This window comes from Enoplosus armatus, chromosome 9 (assembly GCF_043641665.1).
Source record: "Enoplosus armatus isolate fEnoArm2 chromosome 9, fEnoArm2.hap1, whole genome shotgun sequence".
Classification (NCBI taxonomy): Eukaryota; Metazoa; Chordata; class Actinopteri; order Centrarchiformes; family Enoplosidae; genus Enoplosus; species Enoplosus armatus.
Window position 1 is genome coordinate 3,435,049 of NC_092188.1, and position 17,293 is coordinate 3,452,341.

The 17,293-nt window shown below is 42.8% G+C and overlaps 2 protein-coding genes across 3 annotated transcripts in view; both read left to right on the top strand.

Moving 5' to 3' along the window:
- Positions 1–2,521: 2,521 nt before the first annotated feature.
- sostdc1a (sclerostin domain containing 1a) lies at positions 2,522–4,776 on the top strand. The gene is made up of 2 exons (XM_070912556.1): positions 2,522–2,726; positions 4,331–4,776. Exons 1-2 carry the CDS (start codon positions 2,522–2,524, stop codon positions 4,774–4,776), a joined length of 651 nt encoding a protein of 216 aa, XP_070768657.1.
- A 1,559-nt stretch (positions 4,777–6,335) lies between these two features.
- Positions 6,336–17,293, top strand: part of crppa (CDP-L-ribitol pyrophosphorylase A) — a 43,185-nt gene continuing 32,227 nt past the window's right edge. Inside the window, exons 1-3 of one of the 2 annotated variants that reach the window (XM_070911987.1) lie at positions 6,336–6,644; positions 12,810–13,089; positions 16,456–16,605. In XM_070911987.1, the coding sequence (XP_070768088.1) occupies positions 6,394–6,644; positions 12,810–13,089; positions 16,456–16,605 (681 nt within the window). In that variant the 5' untranslated portion in view covers positions 6,336–6,393. The remainder of the gene's footprint in view (positions 6,645–12,809; positions 13,090–16,455; positions 16,606–17,293) is intronic. The other variant, XM_070911988.1, reaches the window with a different exon arrangement.

Sequence of the window (17,293 nt, forward strand, 5' to 3'; positions counted from 1 at the left end):
GCGATCGCAGGAGGTCGGTAGTTCGCTCTATCCCCAAATGACCCATGTTGTCTTTCCCTTCTTTCTTCCTCCGATAAAGAAGTTCAGGGAGCTCTCCTCGCACAGTTGGCGGGGTTTGTTTGTTGTCCAGTTGGAATATGACCTCCCTGATACTGGGGTCAGCTCTCTGCTTTTCCTTTAACTCTGCCCTGGACAGATGCTGGATGGTGGGCGTTCCCTCAGCCTGTTCTTCTTGCTCAAAGATCGAAGGAATGGCATCTGCGTGCATAGCAACGGATTCGACTAGTGTGATGCAAGGGTCAAGAGAGTTGTTCTCTGGATCAGGGCGAAGTAGATGGCATTCACAGACTGCCTGGACCACTTCTGGGTCTACCTGAGTGACATTCTCACTATCAGGGGAATGAGTTTCACCCCAATATGCCGCAACATCGGGCAGCGAAGCAACGTGAAGACCACCGCCAAAACCACAGCCTGCCCGCAGACCATAGCTACAGCAATAAGCCCACACTCGCTCCCCACACATTAGTCACAACACATCAAAGCAACACCGCAACACGGCACGCTAATATGTTAGCAAGCGATTAGCCACGGCGAATTTTAGCATCATTCACTCATTTAAAACGCACATTTCCAGTTCGTCTTTCCCTCGTAAAACTCACCAAGGGTGTTTTTTAAGAGACCATGCTCTTGGGAACTCGTGGCAAAGGAAAAATGCGTTAACCAAAATACTTTTATCTCCAGAGTGATCCACATACTGCTGCCGTCTCCAATTTCCTGCCAGAGACGGAGAACCTGAGGGCGGGTCTAATTACAGATTGGCTAGCTTAGTCAATACCGTTTAGTTGGAAAGGTGATCTAACTAATCACACATTTTTTTCCTTTTAATATGATTTAATGAATAATTTCAACCCTATTTCAAATACAAATATCTAATTATCTGTGATTATTTTAGTGGCAACTTATTTTAATTTGCCTGTGCAATAACAAAGTCTGAATAGCAAAAGTAAGGGATAACAATTAACTCATGGTGAGTATTTTAGTAACCGGGGGTTACACAATGCTGAATAATGAGCAGCTGTTTGCTTCTTTTTATTGATAGTAAGAAACATTTTAATAATACACAACATGTCAGGCTTTGTCTGATAATGTCCCAGACCTGTTCCCAATCATCCCTGGTGTTTTCACAGTACAGCTACCTTTATCAAAAGTTATTTTGCTATATTTTTCTTAATTTGACTATCTTTGTTGAACATAAGAGTGTCCTTGCACAATAATTACTACAAACTTTTTCCCACGCGCACAAGAAAAGTTGTTTAAAGCTGATTCAGTTTTCAATAGACACACAGTGCTAATGGCTCTCTGCTGTTTGAGAAACAACGTGAAGTTGGAGAAGTAATCATGTGCAAGCATGCACACGCATTTCTTGTAGAAATATGAGGCAGATCTAAAGTTTTCTGTGCTTTTTTACATTCATTTCCTTTTAGTCAAGTCAATGTTATTTATATGGCCCATATTAAAAATCACAAATTTCCTTACAAAAGTCCTTACACCCTTGATTCAAATGAGGAAGAATTCCCCCAAAAAACTTAAACTGTGAAAGAAACTGAAGAATCCTCAGGAAGAGCAGCAGAGGAGGGATCCCTCTCCCGGGACGGACAGACAGGAAATAGATGTCGGGGCGGACAGAATAAACCAACATAGTAAAATGACGGTATGGACACATAATTATAGATAGATTGTAAACATATATGAAGAATATGGCTCTGGGAGGATGATGAGCAGCTTCAGGTGTCACTAAACAGACGTGAGCCACATGACCTCCTCTCCACCATGGAGCCCTGGACAGACTACACAAACTCACTTCCTTCTGTTCGTTCTTCCTTCTTTCCTCACTTTCCTTCTTCAGCTGATCGGAAAACACCTGAAAACAAATCTGGAGGTGCCAGGTATTTCACCTGACAGAGAAACTACACAGTGGTACTTTTATTTTGACGTATGATTGTCTCTCTTCAGCTGCAGCTAAACTAAACTTGGAGTTCAGTGAGGGAGGGAGCGAACAGATCTTTGTTGTTGGTTTGAAACAAAGAGGGTCATTCAGCTGCTGTTTCTCAGTCAAGGAAATATCTTTATGTAGCTACAAAAGTTTTTTTTTTAATAATCCGTATTGTTGTATTTTATAAATATCAGAATGTTGTTAATGAACCAAAAACCACTTGTTAATGTGCCAATGACTCAGGCATCTAATCACATCATCATCATCATCATCATCATCATGGATGTAGGCGTGCTCTCCAGCATCCAGGATCAAATGTTAAACTCTCCACAATAAAAGCAGTGGGCGGGGTTATCTTACGAGAGGGTGACCAATCAGAGCCTCGCAACAGAGACGCACCTGAGTAGCTGCCAAAGCGAGAGGCGGACCGGCTGTATAAAAGCGTCTCATGTACGGTTCATCCACCGTCAGTGAACTTCCAGTCGGACCTATATCTCCCGACACTCCCCCGTTTCTCCAGAAGCAACGATGCACCTGAGCGCGTACGAGTCGTGCCATTCCTTGGTCGTGCTTTGCATCCTCCTGAGGAGCTGCCAAGCCCTCAAGAACGACGCCACGGAGCTCCTGTTCCCGCCTGTGAGCGCGCCGGTGCCGGAGGTCCAGAGCAACGTGACCCTGAACCGCGCCCGGAACGGTGGCAGAGGAGCCGGCAGCGCGGCGCACGACAGAGGCGGTGAGTGAAGGAAGCATCCCGCTGCGGAGGACCGGAGGATGCTGACAGGGTCTCTCAGATGCTCCTGTTTGTTTGTTTTTAGGAAACTCTTCTCTGTAACGACTGTAGAAGCTTTATATCATCTTATTTTATCTTCTGGCGTTATTTCATTAAACAGTCAGATACCTGAATACTATCTTTCTAGTACTTCATGGGTCACTGTAGTTCATTCACCTACTTTTAGTAGTTTATGCAGCTCAAGCAGCATGAGAGACAGTTGAGAGAACAGACCCCAATTTCCTTTTTTCACCTTCTACTTTATTTGGCTTCTTCATTAAGGGTGCATGCAGCCAAATGCTTTTGATAAAGTCCAGGTTTAAGAATCTAATTTCCTCTTTCTTTGTCTTTAACATCTACATCTCAGAGAGCCAAGCGAGGGACCTTTGAATCAGGCACTTAATGCCATCATCATTTACACACACCTTCACATTCTGTAAAGAGACTGTAGGCGACGCGCGTCATCAAAACACCATGAAATGTAATACAGCTGCTATTTGCACAAAGTACATCACTAAAATCCTGCAGCTGCAGAATAGTAAATACACATCAAGTCACATCTCTGTAGATTTACTTTAGGGATAAAGTCGTAACGTTACACTCTCACTGAGATCACACAGTGGCTCTGCAGCAGAGACTGTTTTCACCACAGTGAGCTGAGGTGACACACACCTGGCTGGCTGTCGTCCAGGCGGCGATGAGAATGGAGGTGTTCTCCCGTCAACAGGAAGCCTCAGATCGTGGCTCTGAACCCGACCGTGAAGGGAGGGGGGGTGTAAGAGAGAGAGAGAGAGAGCCTCACCCCTGTTCATTCATCAAACACTGTCACAGAGAAGGGGGGGCATTGTCACCGAGGTGTATGGAGCTGTATGAATGGACCTTAGCTTGGGTTACAGTGGTGGTGGTGGAGGGGGGGGGGGGGGGGGGCAGCTGCTGCACAGATGTAATCCTCGTGTTAAATTCCTGCCACACTGATAAAAAGAAAGTTTACTTTTCAAGTTATTAAGCGTTTTTGAAGTAGAAAGGTCAGCTTGTTGTTGTTCACTTGCCAGAGGCTACGAAGAGGCTCATAACTAATTTAATGTACAGGCCGAAGGGCTGGACAGTAATCCACCATTATCATGGATTAACCTTTCAACGTCATGATGACGTAATGATACATGTCACCGTGATATGTGAGTTTGTTGTACCTCAGAAAACTAAATACAACACAAGAGCTGCAGCAGTTAGTCGATTAATCGTTGATTCTGCAACGATTTTAATAATCGGACAAATGTTTTAGTCATTTTTTTAATTAGCAAAAATACCAAAAATGATCTTTTTTCAGCTTCTCAGCTGCTTTTCTTTTTCATACGTGATAGTTAACTGAGTATTTGTGGGTTTTGGACTGTTGGTCGGACAAAACAGGACATTTGAAGACGTCACCTTGGGCTGTGATTAATTGGTTATGTGAGAAAATAATTGGCAGATGAATTAATAATGAAAATAATGGTTAGTTGAAGCCCTAACATGATTTACTACACTGCCTGGTTCTTCTTTCTCACAGTTCTCATTGTGTCTTTCCACAGAACGAAGCCAAATCGGATGCAGAGAGCTGCGGTCCACTAAGTATATCTCCGATGGCCACTGCACCAGCATCAACCCCATCAAGGAGCTGGTGTGCACTGGTGAGTGTCTGCCAGCTCAGATGCTTCAAAACTGGATCGGCGGTGCCTATGGCAGGAAGTTCTGGGGTCGCCGGAGCAGCAACCAGGACTGGCGGTGTGTCAACGACAAGACCCGCACCCAGCGCATCCAGCTGCAGTGCCAGGACGGCAGCACAAGAACATACAAGATCACCGTGGTCACCTCCTGTAAGTGCAAGAGGTACTCGAGGCAGCACAACGAATCGGGCAGCAAGTTCGAGGAGACGTCTCTGTCGCCGCCGCAGCTCCTGCACAAGCACAAGTCCAAGAGCAAGAGGAGGCTCGGCAAGAACCGGCTGAGCGAGAACTGGCACGAGACTGAACCCTGAGAGCCGGCAGGCGTGCGGACTCTGAATCCACATAAACCTACAGGAGTTTTGTCTCTGTGATATTGAGACACGGCGTCCAGAGCTTGCAGTTGTGGATTATCTCTCAATGTGACTGGGACTTGATTTAGGTGAAGCTGGTTCCTCACTATGCTGGAGAACTCCAAAGGGCATGCTAAGGACTTTTCTTGACATTTGAATCCATGTGGTTAAAGATAGTGTGAACTGAACTGGGGTGTTCAGTCTGCAGAGCTCTCTGGAGCCCCTGACCGACCCACATTGTCCCAGAAGTGCATGCGTTCCTATATTCATTGTATATGCAGATGGAGATCTGAACTGTTTAGGCACCAACACCAGTAAACAACACCAAACATCTCAAAAAAAAAAATCCTGTGTAAATACTTGTACATATATCAAATTCTTACTTGCCTTTTTGAAGTACAGCAATGTGTATAAAATGTTACTATGTAAGATTTATGATGTATGATGTAATATATTTTCTGTGGCAACATATAATATGAGAAGTTTTGCTTTAGTGGCGTCAGCATGTGGGTGAAACCTGGAAAAGCTTTGTCATCATTCTTGTAATAACTATATGAAATAAATATCACTTTTTATCACATGTATTGTTGTCAGTGGAGACTTTGACACCACAGTTCACCATGATTACTCACGCAGATCGATGTTTCATCTACAGGTAAATTAAAACTGATTCACCTATGATTTATAATATTGCGTAGCTAAATCGATGGAAGGTGTAACATATAGCATTACGTTCTTACTTAAAATAATTTATAAATATGTATGTGGAAGAAATCATTTATCTTGGTTTTTAACCCTAACCCTAACCCTATTACAGACTTATATGAATTGCGCACTCGTGGCTCAGCAAAATAAATCTCTTTGATATGACTTTTACTACAAGAATCGTTTTCAAATTCAAAGGCAGATGTAGAAGTCTCGCGAGGACTCAATAAACCTACTTACTGCCACGTGAGACCCTGAAATCATTAATTAATGATTAATTAAAATAGATGAAAGCACAACTGAGTGTAAAATTATGCTGAGTGCAAATTACATTCTTTAATTTGTCCCTGAGAAAGTCTGAGGAACTGGCACTTTACCTGAGTATGTCCATTTTTAGAGACTTTCTACTTTCCCCCACTACATTTCAGAGGCTAACGTACTATTCTGTCTACCTTTACTTACTGTTTCCAAGATCAAGAATGAACTTTCACATTCAGTTTTATTCTTTACACCACATATACCACATAACATTACAATTATATCGCTTTTGATACTACGATTACATTGAAGTGAAATTTACACAGGGGGACTATTAGTTGTAGTTCATTTTGGTATTATTACCAACATTAGTCAATACTACAGATTAAGGTACCCCACTATGAATGTGTTGCCCATTTACGCACTAAAGGTCTAAAAATCAACCTAGACCTGGAGGGTTTTATTTTGAAATCCGGAAGTACGCCAAGTTCTAGCTTGACGGCGCTGTTTTCCCCAAATCTCCACCCACGTCGCTGTCATCTTCCCACCCCGCCCATTCGCCGGGCACGGACAGTTTTGGGAATGACCCGCCTTGACCCCTCATCCACCAACTGAATGGAGGTGAAGCACACCGACATGCAGAGCCACAGTTCTGCCCTGGACAGGCCCGCTCATCCCGGGATTTTCCCAACCCGTGAGGCCGGGAAAAGCGACCACCAGCTGGCCGAACGCAGCGTCGACTTCCTGGTGTCTGTGGTTCTTCCTGCTGGCGGCACCGGAGAGAGAACCGGACTACAGACACCGAAACAGTTCTTCCCGTGTCTGGGTCGGCCGCTCTTAAGCTACACCATCCAGGCTTTCGAGAGGTAGGAAAACACTGAACTGGGAGCGGGAATAAAGTGCCATAATCCCTGTTTGGGAGCATGTCCAGTTTCAGGAAGTGACCTGACTTCCTCTTACGGTCTGTATCCGACTACAGGAGTCGCAGATATTTAAGCATTTACATTATGATTGCATATTACACAGGCGGCACTGATTTCCTCCTCTATACTGTAGGATTTTCATTTTGGAAATCTTTCCCTTTTCCTTCATTCATTTTTCACATTATCTGAAAAATCAATTAAGAAACTATTTATGGACAAAATAACCAGATGGAAATGTCTTTTCTTTGGCTGATCCAGAAAATTAGATGCCTGGCTAATTAAGATACCATTATATTGGTGCACAAGTCATACAAAAATTCAATATTTCCATAAATCAGTTTTGTTCATTGATTTGCAGCTTAGTCCACAACGGCCTAATACAACCAGAGACATTGAAACCATTGCTGCCAAGTGTGACAAAAGCTCTAACAGTCATTTATATCATTATCTTGCGGTCAACTGCAGGTGAATACAGAAGTCTCAGCCACAAATATCTTGAATAACATTAAATCAAAACTTTATGTCAGGAGGTAAATGTCCAGTTTCAGGAAGTGACTTGACTTCCGCTTACGGTCTTTATCCGACTACAGGAGTCGCAGATGTTTAAGCTTTTACATTTTGATTGCAGATTACACGGGCGGCACTGATTTCCTCCTCTATACTTTAGGATTTTCATTTTAACGTTAAACCAAAACTTTATGACAGGAGGTAAATGAGAAAATTGTGCTTTCGTAATGCTTGTGTATGGAACCTTTAATATTTGCGAACACGTATTTACTAGTAACTAGCAACTGAAAATCAAGTGTTACTTACTTAATTTTGAATGTGTGTATTTGAGTCTTTCGTCCGCCACTGGAGGACAGACGGTGTTATTTTCTTCCGATTTCTGGCTCCATGACGGTAAAGAGAAGGTGGCTGTTTACACTGAGCTGTGATCACTGCCTGACCTTCATTACAACAGTGCAATAACAAGCGGTGTTTATAATCAGATGTGTCTCCTGTCATGAACCGGCTCAGAGTTCAGTGCCCTTGATATAACGTATGTCCAAATAGTATGGCTGCAAAAATAATAATCTCATCAAGCGTTGATTTGGATTTTGCAAAGAGCGCAGAAAGGTGAGGGGATTATGGTCTGTGTACACTACAAGAGGGGCCCCAGAACCAACATACACATCAAAATGCAGTAATCCCCAAATTAATGCAAGGGCCTCTTTCTCAATGACTGAATAGATCCGCTGATATGAATTGAAGTTTCTTGAAAAGAACCCATCAGGCCTCTCCACCTCCGCATCATCAGCTTTTAGCAATACTGCTCCTGCCCCCACCTGACTGGCATCAACCTGCAAGATAAAAGGCTTATCAAACTGCGGTGCCGCCAAAACCGGAGGGGAACATAGGAGAGCTTTAACGTTGTCAAAGGCACACTGGGCCTTAGCTGACCAAACAAACTTTACTTTAGATTTCAAAAGGCCTGCAAGAGGCGTCACAACTGAAGAGAAGTTCTTACAGAAACTTCTATAATATCCCACCATGCCAAGAAAACGCATCAACCCCTTTTTTGTTACAGGGGGCTGAAAATTCTTGATAGCTTCCACTTTAGCCTCCACAGGACGAACCTCCCCCTGCCCCACCACTTTGCCTAAGTAGGTCACAGTAGCTCGTCCAAATTCACTGTTCACCGAGCCCACACCAATCTGTCAAACAGTGCTTGTAACCACTGCAGATGTTCACTGAAGATGACAACATCATCCACATACACAGCACGACCAGACATACCTGCCACCACACGATTCATCAGCCGCTGGAAGGTGGCTGGGGGCATTGTGCAGACCAAAGGGCATTACTTTGTAAGAATACAAGCCGGTAGAAGTTATAAACGCGCTTATCTCCTGGGCCCGTGGAGACAGCGGGACCTGCCAGTAACCTTTGAGTAAATCAAATTTGTTCACAAATTTTGCTGAACCCACTTGGTCAACGCAATCCTCCATGCGTGGCAAAGGGAACCCGGTTAACTTTCCTGAAATCAGTACATGGCCGAAAAGTGGAATCAGGTTTTCTCACCAGTAAACAGGGAGATGCCCAGCTAGAGTGGGAGGATTCTGCTATGTTATTATCTAGCATGTACTTAACCTCTTTGTCCAGTTGGGCCCGCTTATCTGGTGAAACACGATAAAAGCGTTGCTTGATTGGTTGAGCATCACCAACATCTATGTCGTGTTCAGTAAGATGCGTTTGTGACGGTATCTGAAAATAGGACGGGATAGCTATTCATCAAGGAAACCAGTTCATTTCGCTTACTCTCATCCAAGTGCTGACGGCAAAGACTTTAATGCCTCAGAGTTGTCCAACCTCAACTGCAACACATCCTCATCTATAGGCCATTCCCCCTCCCCCATAACTGCCCCTACTGAAGAAGACACCTCTGTTTTTACGCAGGTTTTACGCAGGGGACCTCAGCAGAACCAGGGGACGACGACAGCCGGGCATAATAAGGCTTAAGCAAATTGATATGACACAACCTAGACTTTCCTTTAGGCAATGAGTTCAAATAATCTTGTTCCGACACTTGTTTTTTAACTGTAAACGGACCAGCAAAATTAAATCTGAAATCTGAAATGGTGAACCCGCAACCGGCAAAAGAAACATGACCTGATCTCCAGGACTGAACTGCTGCTGTTTTGCTTCACGGTCAAGCAGTAATTTCATCTTCTTTAACCTGTGCTTTGCCATTTTCCCTGCCATATAAAGTCTGTGCCTAAAACCATTAACATAGTCAATTAAGTTCTGCGGCGGCTCAGACTGTTGGCAACCACTTTTTAACACTGCCAATGGTCCACGAACCGGGTGCCCAAAAACCAGATCAGATGGACCGAATCTGGTGCTCCCCTGGACTACCTCTCTTGCCGCCAGCAACAACCAAGGCAATCCCTCCTCCCAGTCGCGATCAAGATCAAGCTCAGTGCAGTCGACGCGCAAGAGTGACTTCAGGGTCTGACCCGACGCCTGGTTGCGCTTAATCTGAAGCTGTTGCAAAACCTGCGAAAACAGCTTAGAGCAAAAATTTGAACCTTGGTCAGTTTGTATGACTTTGGGAATGCCAAACACAGAAATGAATTGGGACAAGGCCTTCACCACAGCCTTGGCTGTAATAGAACACAACAGGTATGCCGCTGGATAGTGGGTAGCCTGGCACATCACCGTCAACAAGTATTGATTACCAGATTTTGAGAGAGGCAGCGGGCCTACACAGTCCATAATTAAATACTCAAAAGGCTGGTCCAAAGCTGGAATGGGACACAGCGGTGCCGGATTTATAGACTGATTTGGCTTACCCGTCAGCTGACAAGTATGGCAAGTCTTGATGAAAGCAGATATATCCCTTTTCAACCGGGGCCAAAAGAAATGACGCAAAATCCGAGTGTATGTTTTTTTAACGCCCGTATGACCAGCTACATCATCATGGGAAGCTTTCAACACAGTTTCTCTGAATTTAGCAGGCATCACAATTTGCACAATTGGTTTTCCCACAAAATCGTCTCCTTGTGCACACCTTTTACGCAGCAGGACATCACCTTGCACAAAATACCCCTGCGCCGCAGTTTCCATGTCCTGCGAAGGTGACACCAGCTCAAACAGGGCCTTCATAGAGGGATCAGACTTTAGGTCCTGTATTAACTCATGATGAGAGATAGACTCAAGAGGCACAGGTATTACTACAACTTTTGCCTCTTTTTCCTGCTGTTGAGCCTCATCTCTTCTGTGACCCATAGCTCGAGTTACTGTGCAAGCTGGGAACAACTCCACCTCAGGTTCACCCTCTGCTGGCTTTCCCACCTCTGTCTTTGAAAGAAGCGGTACAGGAACCTGGGTGACCACATTAGGCGGCGAAGCTTCAGCCCATATTCTATCTCCCACCAAGTCATTCCCTTCGACAGGCGCCCCTTCGACAGGCAAGGCCGGGCTTACCCCAACTGCCATCTCTCCGGTGACCAAACCACAGACTAACTCCATCCTATGGACTGGTACTGGAATAACAGTCATACCCATACCCCTCATCAAAATGGATTCTCCAGTGTTTGTATCCGAGGAGAAAGGAAGAATCGATTGACAGACAAAAGTATGTAGCGCGCCAGCGTCTCTCAAAATTTCCTTCTTTCCAGGCAGGGACACACAACCATCTGAAATAAAGGCTGAATAGTCACTTTTGCTCTCAGACTCATACACAATGGGACACAGAGCATCAGATTGACACTGCGGTTGGAGCGCCAACTGGGCTGAAGAAGCAGGGGCAGCCAAAGCAGCAGGTTTTACTTGCGCACTACTTTGAAAACTTTGCTTTTCCTTTAAGAGCAGGACATTCATTCTTCCAGTAAATCTAGTCACACAGTTCTTGAAAAGTCTTAACTTCTGATGCAGGACACCAGCGATTAAACTGTACAACCAAATCCCGCCTAAGTTCAACGTGAGTCTGATGTTCCTTCTTTCTCAAATCCCTGAAACGTTGCCGATACGAACGTTGGAACCAGCTCATACGCTCGCAGCACTGTAGCCTTCACAACGTCATAATTCATACTCTCCGCTACATTCAAAGAAGCATAGGTCTGGATCCTTTTCTGTAAACTTGGGAAGCGAATTCAGGTTATTTCCAACATTAAATTGATTTTCTTCCTGAACAGCACGCCCACCTCTTTTATCAGGGTCAATTTATAGTGTTCCAGTTCTAATTTAGTCTGCTCATTTTTCTGGTTCATCACTTCCACTTCCAATTGTTTATGCTGTAACATTTTGTCATGTTCCAATTTAAGCATTAACAACTCTTTTTGTTGTTCAAACGTTAAAGCAAAACGTTATCTTCCACCAATCTGTTTCTCAGAAATGTTTTTATGTTTTCTTTTAAACGTTTATCAGTCACTTCAATATCAAAATGCTCAGCAGTCTTTAATAATTGGTCCTTCGTACACTGATCCACATTGGAGTCCAATCCCCCCAACCTATCTCACCAGATACTACCTAACTCAACCCTAGTCTTCAAGCAGTTACTTGTGGGGGGTACTTACACACTAATTGCTACCATTACAAACTGGGCCAAAAAGCCACTAAACTAGTCCATTTAAACAGGACGAGCCCCCATTTTGTCATGAGCCGGCTCAGAGTTCAGACAAAGCAAGGGAGACCACACAGATAATGACGGTTTGAACAAAACAAATGTATTTAACCGATGCTAACCTATACTCAGTGGTGTAGGGAGTGCATGAGTGCAGGCAAAAGTAATGTAAATAAAATGGATAACATAAAGCAAATCTAATAAACCCCAAAACACAACCAAACAAAACCCTTCTGGCTGGGAAGAGAGCGAGAGACAGAACAGTCAAATCCAGCCTCTTATATGGCAATCATTCAACATCAACTTTGATCATTTGTTTTGATCATTTAAGTGAGTTATTAAAGGAACAGTCCAACATTCTGGGAAATGTTGTTGAACACTTTTTTTGTATTTTACTTTTTTTTTGTGACAAATTATTTATTATTCTTATTTATTGTCCACAAGGTTTGCAGGCGTACATCTAAGAAAACACTGTCAGTAACATAACATACAGCCATACCATTATTATGACTGAGACAGTAAAACATACAGAAAAGCAACAGAAAGCAAACACCTGCAACCTGATCGCCCCTTAACCCTGACCGACCCCTTCTTTCTCTAAATCCCCAGGCAGGATATTTCCTAACAGTAAATAAGGAAACAAATTAAAAATAGAAATGTTTATCATGGTTCTATATGCGTTGAGTGCCTTGAGCATGACCTGGCCTGCGTGGTTAAAACATTTTTTGTATTGTACTTCTGTTCTCTGTTTTTTTTTTTTCCTGTAAATCGAATATCTTTGGCGTTTGGACCGTTGGTTGGCCAATACTATTTGAAGACGTCACCTTGTGCTCTGGGAACTTCTAACAAGTTCAACATTCCCCAGTTTAAACAAGCAAGAAATAAGCAATAGATTAGTTGCAGCCCTGATTCCTAAATGTTGGAAGCCCTGGTTGAGTGTTATGTTCTGCCTATCTTCCCTGGTCTTTTTTTCTCATCGCTGAGCGGATGGTGTGTTCTTGCAGGGTGTCATGGATCCAGAGCATCGTGGTCACTGTTGCCAAAGAAAACATGGACCTGATGACGGACATCATCCAGCGCTTCCAGCACAGGAAGGTTCGAGCGGTGCCAGGCGGCTCGACTCGTCACAGGTCGATCTGTAACGGAGTCCTGGCTCTGGGCGAGGGGGGGGCGGAGGAGAGGCCGGCGGACAGACCAAAGGTGGTCATCATCCACGATGCTGTGCGGCCTTTTGTGGAGGAGGACTTCCTGTACAAGATAGCCATGGCTGCCAAGGAACAGGGGGTCAGTATGACACAAGCTGTTTTTGGAGTATTTGGAAGTCGCTCCAACACGTTACATCTGCAGCTTTCTCTCATCTACATCAGTGTGTTTATTTGAACTGTGTTTCCTCCTTTATATTGGTTTATTATACAAAATACATGAAAGATGAAACTATGTATTAGTCGATCAATTTATCAGAATAGTTGCGAAATTAATCAGCAACTACTCTGATAATCGATTAATCATTTGAATCATTTTTCATGATGACAAATGACAAACATTGTCTCGCTCCAGCTTATAAGATGTGAGGATTTGCTGCAGTGTTGTCTGAGTTAGAGCTTTTCCTTTTTTTTTTTCTTTCATTATGGATTATTTTTCTATGTTAATTGATTAATTGTCTGATCTATAAAACATTAGAAAGTAGTGAAAAATACCCATCCCAGTTTCCAGGAGTCTGATCAACAGTCTAAAACCCTAAAATATTACATTTACTATAATTTAAACCAGAACAATCAAATGTTTGGCATTTTTGCTGTAAAAGGGACTCACAGGGTTAATTGACTTTCAAAATAGTTCACAATGATTTTTTAACTCTCTTATATAATATTAAATGGAATATCTTTGGGTTTTAGACTGTTGGTCCGACAAAAAACTGCATTTGAAGACGTCACCTTGGACTCAGGGAATCTGGGATTTACATTATTCCCTGTTTTCAGATATTTTACAGGACAAATTTAACATAATCAAGAAAATATTTGGCAGATTAATAGCTGATGAAAATAATTGTTAGTTGCAGGCATATATAAGACAAAACATCTCAGTAAATCCTGGGCAATTTGTCATGTCTTAAGACATTTGAGACAAAACAATTAATTGAAAATATTGCTGTCAGATTAATTAATTTAATTAATTGATTGATTGATTGATTAATGAAATAATCGTGAGTTGCAGCCCTGAAACACATGCTCATTAGAAGCCCAGATTTCCCACTTGTCAAGTCATGACTGGGATGTTAAATTGTGTCCAAACTGGAAACCTTGTGGATATCTGTATATATATATATATATATATATATATATATATATATATATTTTTGCAATAAAATAAAGCGGACAGGAGACACATTCTGTCAGAAATCTGTGGCCTTCACTCGCTTCAAACATTCAGGTCATTCTGCCATGGGGAAACATTCAAAGCACAGTAAATTATAACTCAGAAATAATCATAATTAAAGTTTTCTACAAAGCTCCAAATTGACCTGAAGATGTGTAACGTCTATGGATTGTCAATTTTTCCAGAAGCACATTAAGGCAGGATGTGTCTATTCCCAAGAGAGCAGCAGTTCAGAGACATATTGTAATCCCTCTACAAGTAGAGGAAACAACCCCAAAATGCCAGTAGTTCCTCATGCTTGGAAAGCGTAGCACAGCTAATTAAATCTGGACTGTAGCTCGTACTTCATTTCTTCGTGTGATTTTAGCTGAACACCAGAGAAGGTCCATTACAGCGCAGAGCGTAAACAAATCCATCATTGTTAGCCGCAGTTACAGCAGCTGGAATCAAACCTTTCACCTGGTGGGATGACAGGTTACCAAAACCAAAGTGCGGTTCATTTTTCACTGTGCAGTGTGAACACAAACAAACCAAACACTAAAATACAACAAAGTCAAGCTTTCCAGTCGGGTTCGGACCAAAGAAGATGAACAGTTCTCGTGATCACAACTCTGCGCACGAGGTCTGTCCATCTTTTCATAAACTGTTTGTCAGATTGACAGATCCGTCGCTCATGGTGTGGCGTTTATTTCATCAGTGATGGAGAGGAAAACATTTGAGTCACGGCCGCTGGGACGAACTCTCACTTGCAGATTTGTCTCACAATGAGACTCAGCAGCTGAGAGAAGACTTTGTTGAATGCAGGTCACACAGGTTGTGAAAGAAGCAAGAGCTCCCTGACATGAGGCCAACATTTACGGTGTGTTTCTGAGTGTGTGTGTGTGCTTTCACAGCAGGCGGTCTGGTCTTCATTATCTTGCCAGTATCCACGCTCATGGCAGAAAGTTTGTCTCCACTGAAAAGCAGCAGATTCATTTTGATTTTAACAGCATGTGTAACACGCAGAACACATGTTTGCTTGCCTTTCATTTGCGAGGCGTTCCTCTCGCACACGCTCGCTGACTGTCGACTCCTGGAAACTGCCTTCAATCATAGTGGGATGAAATATCCTCAGAATTGTTGATTATTTTTGCATTTCCGCGGGAGGAAGGACGAGCAGTGTGTGCTCCAGCTGTGCTTGTTAAGATGTGGCTGCTGTCTCAAAGAATGATCAGAGAAATAATCTCTCTTTGAAATGTGCAGTTATGGCTGAACAGCCATCTTAACTCAAGGTCCACTTATTAGCATTTCACAGCTTTCAGCAACATGATAATGTTGCATGAAATTGAGGTATAATTTAGTCTTGATTATATGAGAGCCAACAAACACTGCAGGTTTTACATCTCAACATTTTCATCATTTTCATCTACATCCAAAATGACAAGAGGAGTAACATCACTGTATGTAGTGGTTTTGGTGTTAGCCAGTGGACATGTACAGATGTTTGCTGTGACGATAAACAGTCTGTATGTGACAAGAACTCCGGTTTCTCTGATTTTCCTCCAGATGTTTTCCTTTCTGTTCTTCTCTCTGTACATTTTTTGCAGTCACACAGTCGCAAACATTTGTTCAAATTGATGCATTTTTAAAATTGATTCGATGGACCACATTTCATGCTGCCTGGTGTGGATCTACGTCTGTTCACCTCTATTAGTGTCTGTCCTATGACTTTGAAAGTGTTCCACCTGTGAGCCCCCGTAAGCACTCACCACATTGGCGTTAGAGATTGGGGTTTGTGCCCAGTTAAGGTGTTTGGAAAATATTAGTCCCTATTCAAACATTTGATCTCTGTCTCGTTGAGGATATTCCTGTCTAGACAGTTTTGTTCTTCTGCGTATTTTTACACACGAACCTGCTTGTAAAACAAGTTTATTTATGTTTTTATGTCATAGATTCAGTTTTTTGCATTTTTCATTAACTCAGAAACAACTAAGGCCGAAGAAACTTGAAAACAGTGTTTTTGCACACAATATGCCTAAAGAGTCATAGATAAGGAGTTTGTTTTCTGTCAAACTTTATTGAAAGTATTGTGAGGACATCAAACTGTAAGCTGACTGTATCATTACACCCCCAATCGCCAAAATATGAATATTGTTTGAGTAATGCGAACATCATGGTACATGATTTCACAAGCAGCTTTGAGACTATTCTCACCCTTTACAGAGCTTGTCTCAGGGTTTAAGTTTTATTATTGTATTCTAAACTAAAAACTGAATCCGCTTTCTTTTCACCCAGGCAGCAGGAGCTATCCGACCTCTTGTTTCCACGGTGATAGCCACCACATCAGAGGGCTACCTGGATCATTCTCTGGAGCGAGCCAAGTACAGAACCAGCGAGATGCCTCAGGGATTCACATTCGATGTCATCTATCAAGCTTATCAGAGGGTAGAGTCTGTTCTTTAATTTAGCTTCAACACACGTGGGCACTCCTACGTTGTAATGTGGGTCAATCAGGGTGATAGTTACGGGTAAAGTCGCTGACTTCCTAGTTACAAACTACAAAAAATATTAGCAGCAAGTGACGTCCTGTGGCTTATTTTAATCAGTTAGCGAGGAAGCGTTAGCTGCTGTGAACGTAGCCAGAGTAAGAAGGTCAGTGGCTGCAGGAAGCGCCATGAAAAGTAACGTAAAGTTTTAAAAGTTTCACTACAGTTTGTCCCTCGTGTGGCAGTCGTCTCTTTGTGATAAAGTGTTAATTGGAGTAGTCCTGTCTTTGTCCTCTTTCCAAGTAGTTAATGACACAGTGACGCACATTGTAAAATGTGTTTGCAGGTTCACATGTGGGATCTCAGTCTCTCTCGCTCTCATCCAACTCAACTCAAATAGGCATTTGCCCCTTTGTTAGCCAGTTGGAGTTATGGCTCGAAAAGTTATAAACATTCACAGATAATTAAAATAAGAAAAATGAAAATGAAAGTGACAGAAACAACAAGCTTAGAGAGAGGCGTTGTACAATAAAACTGTCACTAGTTATCAGATCATTCTGTGCAGCTGAAGAGGTCAAGCAGCAATCCAGGACAGCTACATTTGTAAAATCAACACAAAATATCGAGTCCTGCAGGCGTGTGCCGCT